Source organism: Cryptotermes secundus, unplaced genomic scaffold, assembly GCF_002891405.2.
Source record: "Cryptotermes secundus unplaced genomic scaffold, Csec_1.0 scaffold330, whole genome shotgun sequence".
NCBI lineage: Eukaryota > Metazoa > Arthropoda > Insecta > Blattodea > Kalotermitidae > Cryptotermes > Cryptotermes secundus.
The window spans coordinates 1,659,034-1,667,790 of NW_019734317.1; the positions used below are offsets into that span (position 1 = coordinate 1,659,034).

Consider the following 8,757-nt stretch of genomic DNA (forward strand, 5'->3'; position numbering starts at 1 on the left):
AATGCAGTTTGAAATTTACTTTCTGTCTGCACAAAAATTTTCATGCTGACACAGAGGAAACAAGGATCAAAGTACATTAAAATGAAATTATCTCAAATTTTTAGTCTCTCAAGCTTTTTTTAATTAAAGCAAATTTGTAAACAACAAATATTTCGAAGAAAGTCATCTTCTGGGTTTAGGCGCCGTGTATTCTTCGTTTTGGCCGACGTATCGGAGGAACGTATCGCCTCCATCTTCAGAGCACTTACAACAAATATTTCGTTTAGCAAGTACTTTATAGAAGAAGAATTGCAGTTTTGAAAGGGTTAGTAAAGTGTGCTTCAAAATATATCCCAAACCTTGTTTATCATGTTCTGACATGCCAAGTTCTAAGTCAAAAAAGGAAAATTGTGAAGTGAAAATGTGATTGTCATTCTAAGACTTCTAATTGCGAAAGGGATCTGGAACATAAACATGTCACAGAGAAATTTTAATCAGAAAATGGAATGCAACAAACATTTTTATCTGCTTGTTACATAGATATTAAGATTATTTAGCAGGCACTAAATACATGTGCTTAATAATACTCCACAGAATTTTATTTTCGAAACTGTGGGTCAGAAATAAAATGTTTATCATTGTCTCCACTGTCGTTTAAAAAAATAAAAATGTTCAGTCTTCATATCCATCCATACGTAAGAAATTTGTCTTCTAAACTTACCAAAAAAAAAAAAGAAAAACACCAAAGAATAAAATCATGTTGTGTTAAAAATGGAAGTGGAAGAAAAAGGAACAATTTGTTGCATTATTGACAGACTGTGTTATACACAGGCATTAAAATATTTTAATTTATAGTTCCTACACTTAGCATTCAATTTCAACATGTGCCTTGTAAGTATGTAATTTTACTACTTCTTGTCGTAGTCAAAGAGAACAGTTTAAATTGTTTTACAATTCAAGTAGGTGTTCAACTTCAGACATTCTGAATCGATGTTTGAACAACATTTGTTGAATACTTTAATTTAAGAAAGGTAATAAAAAATCAAAATTTTGTTAGGGACATTATTTGTTGCTGAATAGTCTTGAAAAGATGCTCCTTTCTGTTCTGGCAAGATCTAAAAACTGGAAATTCACCTCTAAGTAAACAAAATTCACAAGGTTCACATGATCATATTCTACAAAACAAAGTTATGTATTTTTGCTAAAATTACTTCCACCTCAGGCATTTGCCTGGCCAATATCAGATGGCATGGTGGCATTATGTTCATATGAAGTTCAAGGCACTCCACTGGTCATGGGTTATTAGGAGGATAAGGCATACAGATATCATTGACATTATATTAAAAAAAAAAAACACATGAAATTGGATTTTACACAGGAGACTGAATCAAACTGATTATGAATAATAATCTTACTAATCAAACAAAAAATAATGAATTTGTCATACAGTTTAATTAATCGTAGAGTTCCCAGTAAAAAAGTCTTACACTGAAGGAGATAAAGGATCAAAGAATGCAAAGAGCTTTCCCTCAACTTGTCCTCTTTCAGCTGTGAAACTGCAGCCTGCATTTCTTCACATTAAGTTCTTGAAACTGTAGAATGCTATCCAACAGTAGGAATGAAAGTATCGATGCTTTGGTGAGCTGTGAAGAAAACATCTTCCTACTACTCCGTGCTGCATTATGAGCAACTGTTCAGCTATGGTTCAAACTACTGTTTAACTGAATTAATCCTTGAATTTATTGCACATACATTGTACATAATACAAGACTTGTATAAATAGATGCATCAAGTCCTCGTCAACCGTGAACCTTATTGCAGCTTAAATTAATTCACTGGCAAAGTGCATACAAGATATGAATTTTGATATTGTGGATAAAAGATATTTCTTATAAAAGATAAGTATCATACAAATGCAATGCATGCATGCATACATACATACAACATACACACAGTCAATCTTTGAAGTGTTCCTCACTGCAGTTCAACATATTTCAGAGTTCTACCAATATGTATTCATCACAATGAAAGGCAAATATAACACCAACTCTTGTTATCATCATTTGGTTGTTTAATGATGTTTGTCCAGACTACCATATCCAACCTATGTTGGACAGTAACACACTGTGGCAAAAAAAAAAAAAACACAACTCTCAGAATGTACTTTGAGCACATTCTGTCACCAGATGGTGCTTACAGCACTTCCTTAAACATATGCAGTTAATCTGCTATTAATTTTCTTACCACATGTTTTTAAAGTGTTTACAATGAGTAAAAATGGTTTGGCTGGGAGGTAAGCCAGCAGCTGAGTTCCTGGAACTGAAAGTGTTAACAAGATCACAGTGATAAGAATCCATCTAGCTTAAATGAACAAACGTTCTGTACATTATGAGACATATTACTGTATTTTCCAAGTCAATTGGGCAAAAAACAAAACAAAACACAATCAACATGAATTATGTACAGGCAAGCTCCAAACTTTAGCCCAAACAATATATGTACATAAATCGTCTAGTGTATTCAATACACTTATTACCAAGTTGTGAAGTTTTAATTTCAAACACACATAAGCAGCTAAGTGATCTTTACACAAACCAAATAGAATAAAGGTACATACAAAAATAGATTATCACATATTAGTACATTGTAATGTAATCTAAGATGACTGTGATGTTAATGCGGTGTAATTCAAACAAAGCCATGTTAATGTAGCTAGGTTTCATGTATCTAAACTAGAAAAACTAATGGACTAGCACTTACCTTCACCACAGTAACTGTTGTTTCATGCATAGCATGAGCAATTCAGGAAACTATACAAACTGACCAATACAACTTTACAGCCTGTGCACCATCCTGAGAAGAGAAGCATGCCAACCTGCAACCTGACTTGACTTCCTCACTTTCAGAAAACTACAGAAAATGTTACACTTATAATAGAAAATCTTGTGGTGCAACACATGGGAAAAACAGTTTTGCATAGAACTTCAAAATACCAGTACCAGCTTCGGTATGATGCAAAGAAATGATATAATACCCTCCAAACTTTGGTTTCACAAATGTTTTACCTCAGCAAAATTATATCAACTGGGGAGAAACGAATTATATAAATATACTCAAAACTAATACAGGTTTAATGTAGGACCACAGCCTGCCAAATGACCCCACAGTCTGATCAAACAAGAGCTCCGAATTCTTCTGGCCATGATCATCAAATACTGTGAGAAATGCTTCTGAATGGATTATCCACCGTTTCTGCACACATGCTGAAGAGTCAGTTCCAAGATCATGAGGCATACATGCGATTTATCTCATGCTGGTATCTGTCTTGTATGTCCTTCCTCTTCAGCTTGAATGCAGCTGTAACTAGTCCCATGTCTGGTGACCACACTTCTGCACACAGTTTCACAGCAGCAGGAATTTCAAATTTTTCCAGTTTGCCTGAATAGAGAGAATAAACCAATTCCATGAACATCATCAAAATGCTGGGATAAATGATAATTCAACGTTTCACAGCCATAGTTAAACATGTACATTCAACGTGGTAACATGACCATTACAATCCATATTTAAGGTTCATGTGTTTCTGTTCTGTGTAGTAGCCTTGCAACATGCTGATCCCCCATCCAACGAGTTCTACCAAGTGTCTGTACGATTCATAGTTTTCAGATTAATTCTAAAATGGAAGCAGGCCAGAACTATTCCATTGGAGAAGGGGAGGACTTCCAGTGCCTGGAAATTCAGCATTATGAACTGCCATTAACTTTTGGGAAAGCTGACATGTTTTTATTTGAAGAGGACTGGGACAGTAGAACTGTTTCCTGGTATGGTATTTAGGCTTTTGCCAGTCCTGTCTGGGAATTTCATGATATTATGACAGTGTTATGAGAATGTTGAGATGCTTTTGACTGGATTTAATTGCAGGGAGCAGTGGTGGCACTATACTTCTCATCCCCATCCCCTGGGGCAGCAATAAGGGCCATGCTGGCCTTGTCTCAAGGTTGACAACATGATGTGCTGTAGCTCATGGCTCTTAACCATGTAACATAATTCTGTCTGAAGACTATCTTCTGGGATATAACACTGTGTAGGCCATTGAAAGACTACATGGCATTATATCCCAGAAGATAACCACCACTGTGGTTATTTTCAGAGCTAAATGAAGTGTTGCCTTGAATTAAAATGCAGAAAATATACTGACATTTTAATAACTTTAAAGTTTTTAGCGGGTTGATGCTATTGAGATGCAGAAAATGCGGGGGGAAAATTTCCAATTAGGCAAATATATTACGGTAATCCGTACAAAAATAAACTAGAAAAGTATCTTGTAGTTTGTGCAAGTGCACTTATATTACAAATGATGAAATGATGCCGACTATAATTTCTCATTGTTTCAAATAAAAAACTTACATTTTTTCCCATGTTCCTCAATTTCTTGAAGCACAGTCTTCTCAACAGTTTGGTTCACACACAGCTGCTCAAAGTTCAGGGAGTTTAAGCCCAACCTATTTCCCAGGGTGATCAAATGAGAGGGGTTTGGCACAATCAATGCCACTGTGTAATGCTTTGTTGCATCTCCATACACACAGATATTCTCCACTATTGGGCAAGTTTTCAACTCTGCTTCCACCTTCCCTAGTGAGACATACTCGCCCAGCTGCAACTTCACCAGATCTTTCTTGCGGTCTGGTGACAAAAGAATAACTTGCACTTAATAGCAATCACAATTACAGGTTAATGGTTTAAGTTTTTGATTATTCACACTGCCGATTGCACAGGAACTTTACACTTTATAGTCAGCATATTTTGTTCCAGTTATTTCCTCATTAATTTATGAGATGCACCTGGCTAAGGGACCACACTTCCTTACAGGATTTTCATGGTTTTAAATTTCTCTAGCCTTCAAGACTATAATTAAAATGTGCCATGACCAGTTCATTGTCTCTCCAGATTTTCAAATACCATCACATTTTCAACCTTATGTAACATCTGGCACTGATACAACTTTGGGAAGAAACACACTTGTGATGAACACAACAGAAGAGGAATGAGGTATGAGTATTATTCACAGTATCCATCCATAATGCTGTGTCTCAGAAAATTATGATTAAAGTAGATTTATGCAAATATAAAAGCTTTTATTTTAAGAAGAAAAGCTCTGAAAACAGTTATTTGTGCTGTTACATGTATAGGTGCAAGTCCAAGAGAGTTTCTTTCCTTATGCTTTGCCTGGTAAGTAAAGCATTAGGCCTGTGACAACAGTACAACAGTAAGCAAGCAAGAAAACTTTACATACTTTCATAGTAACCATGGTATTAGAACATGTTCTAAAGGTCAGTCAGTTTCTCTCTCTCACTTGCATGCACTCGCACATAAGCACAGGTGCACAAGAGGTGTTATAGCCACAATGAACAAAAACAATTCCTTAAATTTCAGTGCAGATTTTTCTGCATGGGCACACTAAATGTCCATGAAAAAAATGGGGGGAGGCCAAAGAATTTGATATTTTCATCAGCAGTTTAACATATTTGCTGTCATATGAATATGTTGCCTGTTACAAACTCCATACACTTAAATTGATATTTATGGTCGCTAGCACAGAGAAATTTCTGGGGGCTAGAGTGTAGCTGAAGGTTTGGGCCCCACACATAATCATACCACATTCTCCATTTATTAATTTAATTTTGTTTACATTTTATCTTTATGACTGAGAATCAGATGTATGCTGACAAAGTGAATATACAAAATTTGCTGAGTCAATACCTGTATGGAACTAGACCACTAGGAAGACCCAGATGTAGGTGGAAGGATAATATTAGAGTGGGTCTTAGAGAAACAGGATGGGGTGGAATGGACTGGATCCATCTGACTCAGGATATGGACCTGTGGCTGGTTTTTGTGAAGACAGTAATGGAATTTTGCATCCCACAAAATGTTGTGAAATTCTTGAGCAGCTGAGCAAACTGGTGGCTTCTCAAGAAGGACTCAGCTCCCTGGAGTTTATAATATTTTTTTTGGAGTGAGGTGGTAACTCAGGAAAAATGGCCTGTGGCATGGTTATACATGTGTCATTTTAATCAACTATCATCCAGAAATGTGAACTGTTATGCTTACACAAGAGAACTTTCCATCTCTCTCATTGCCCCACTAGTGAAGGAGAACTGTTATGAGCATGAAGAATTTATCATGTCAATTCTGAACTGGTCCATTTTTAAATATTCATATTTAACTAGTATTTCACCCTTCCAAGATTTTATTTTTACTTCAGAAAAAGATAATCCATTCAGGATATATGAATTTCTTCCTCCCTTACATCTTTAGTTACAGCACATAATAAAGGTGTAGGTAGGATTTAGTCTTAAAGTCATACAAATACAATATGAATATTTCATTCCACTTACCAATGATTTTCATAACTCCATCTGCATGGAATTCGCCAATATCCCCAGTTTTGAACCACCGTCTTCCTCCTTCTTCAAAGAATTCTTCTTTCGTTCTTTCTGGCATTTTATAGTAACCTGGAGAGATGTTATCCCCACCAATAATAATCTCTCCTCGAGGAAATGGCTTATCGGTCACTCTGTAATTTCCTTCTTCCCAGTCAACTAACTTTATATCACAGCCAGTTGTTGGACCTCCAACACGTCCTGTGGTTCTATCATGACCTGATACATGAACACACATCCTAACTGTACATGATAAATTAATTTTGTAAATGTACCATTCTGTGAATGAAAATCAGTCTTTCAAATTCCCCATTAAAGCTCAATGTTGTCATTCATGGAAATCAAATGTATTTTTTTACCCTCTTCAAAATTCACAGTACTTAACATTGGAAGAGGTGATATTTACATCCTTAAAAGCTGAATTCTATATTACTGTATATTATACTAAGTCACTTATTCATAACAAATACAACTCATTGAATCATATATTATCATCCATCTATTTCCATTTTCATAACATGTTCTGGACATCATTAGTTGAGAAAAAGAACATTACTATATTACATGCAAAAATTATTGCAAAACTACAGTGCGTTCAACCATCGAGGAAAACGAGGGAGCAGGGTGGGTCAGATTCAACATTTCTCACAGATTGCTGCTGTAATTGCCGATAGCAAAATGAGTCATCAGTGCTGATAAATGCGCACACTCTCCCAGCATGGAGCAGATGGATCGTTTCTCTGTGACAACTGTGCCCTTTGCTGCTAGCGAGAGTGCTGTCATGTCGCTGATTCACTCACATCAGTTTCTGCACATGCACACATTTATAGGAATACTGAAAAAGGATAACAGGTGTTGAAAGTGACCCCTTTCTGCTTGCAAACATGCCTCATGTCACATAAATAAATTATGCAACACTTTCTGAAGTTGGTCCATGGCAACTGAACTAATTACATGTTATTTCATTCTACAGACTTTCAGTGGTGTGAGGATTATTCTTGTAGATTTTTCCCTTTAGGTTTCCCCAAAGATAAAAATCGCAAAAACTGAGATCTGGGAGGCCACAGTCTCCTGCTGATTACTTTGACTTCAAACACTTCCTGTATTGCAACCATGGATGCATTAGCCATATGTGCTGTAGCACTGTCTTGCTGAAAATACCCATATTGTTTTTCTTCAGCAGTCAACTGCTTGAAGAACAGATTCAGTATATCATTAACATAGCAGTCAGAGTTCACAGTTTCATGAAAAAATAAGGGGCCAATGAATCGGCGCGGACTTACAGCACAGCACAGCACAGCACAGCACAGCACAGCACACCCCCACCTTTTCACTATGTAATGACACTTGCTGTATAGCATGAGGATTTTACAAGCGTAATTAGTTCAATTGCCATGGTCCAACTTCAGAAAGTGTTGCATAATTTATTTTTGAAATGCGAGGCATGTTTGCAAACAGGAAGTCACTTCCAAAACCTGTTATAAAGCCCAGTATGTTATCTTTTTACAGTATTCCTATAAATGTGTGCATGTACAAAAACTGATGCGAGGGAATCAGTGACATGACCGCACTCTCGCTAGCGGGGAAGAGCACAGTAGTTGCAGAGAAACGATCCATCCACTCTATGCTAGCGAGTGTGTGCGTGTTTATCAGTGCTGATGACTCATTCCACTATCAGTAGTTACAGCAGCAATCTGTGAGAAATGTTGTATCCAACTCATGCTGATCCCCCAGTTTCCTCGATGACTGAATGCCCTGTATCATACAAGATTACAAGATTAATCTGCAGTTTTATTCACGTTTCTTTTGGTGAGACTTGTTATATGAACATGGTTCACTTTAATAATTAAATTAATTGTACTTTTATTTCTATTAACTATAGATAATTACAACACTTACATTATCCTTTACAATCTACAAATAAATACATCCAACTGCTCAGTGGCAGTGGCAGACTCCTGCAGAGACTTGCAGGTTGCCTGGGTCCTGCTCTTTAGCTGGGAACATTGTCACACCCAGTTGGTGATCCCTGTAGTGACCCTCAAGCACCCCAATAATATCCCTGTACATCACTTCTACAGGGACACTGTGTAGAATTCTGGCAGCTTGGCCCCCTAGGATGGTGACTAGGTATGTGGCTTTCTCTTAGAGTGTCCATTTGTTCTGCCTCACCATAGCCTTGAATTGGCAATGGAACATGGTCCAGGAAATGAACTCACTGAACATCAGCAACTTCACTCCATCTGCACCAGATGCTGTTTTCCCAAAACATCCATGCCCTCCTTGCACTTTCAATTTCCACACACACACACACACACACACACACACACACACA

At 36.9% G+C, this 8,757-nt stretch overlaps 1 protein-coding gene across 5 annotated transcripts in view; it reads right to left on the reverse strand.

Annotated features, from left to right (window-relative positions):
* Window positions 1-1,695: 1,695 nt before the first annotated feature.
* Window positions 1,696-8,757, reverse strand: part of LOC111868541 (long-chain-fatty-acid--CoA ligase 4) — a 70,636-nt gene continuing 63,574 nt past the window's right edge. For all 5 annotated transcript variants that reach the window (XM_023859265.2, XM_023859261.2, XM_023859263.1 and 2 more), the window contains 3 exons: window positions 6,378-6,641; window positions 4,387-4,662; window positions 1,696-3,417 (listed from right to left, as the gene is read on the reverse strand). In XM_023859265.2, the coding sequence (XP_023715033.1) occupies window positions 3,263-3,417; window positions 4,387-4,662; window positions 6,378-6,641 (695 nt within the window). In that variant the 3' untranslated portion in view covers window positions 1,696-3,262. The remainder of the gene's footprint in view (window positions 3,418-4,386; window positions 4,663-6,377; window positions 6,642-8,757) is intronic.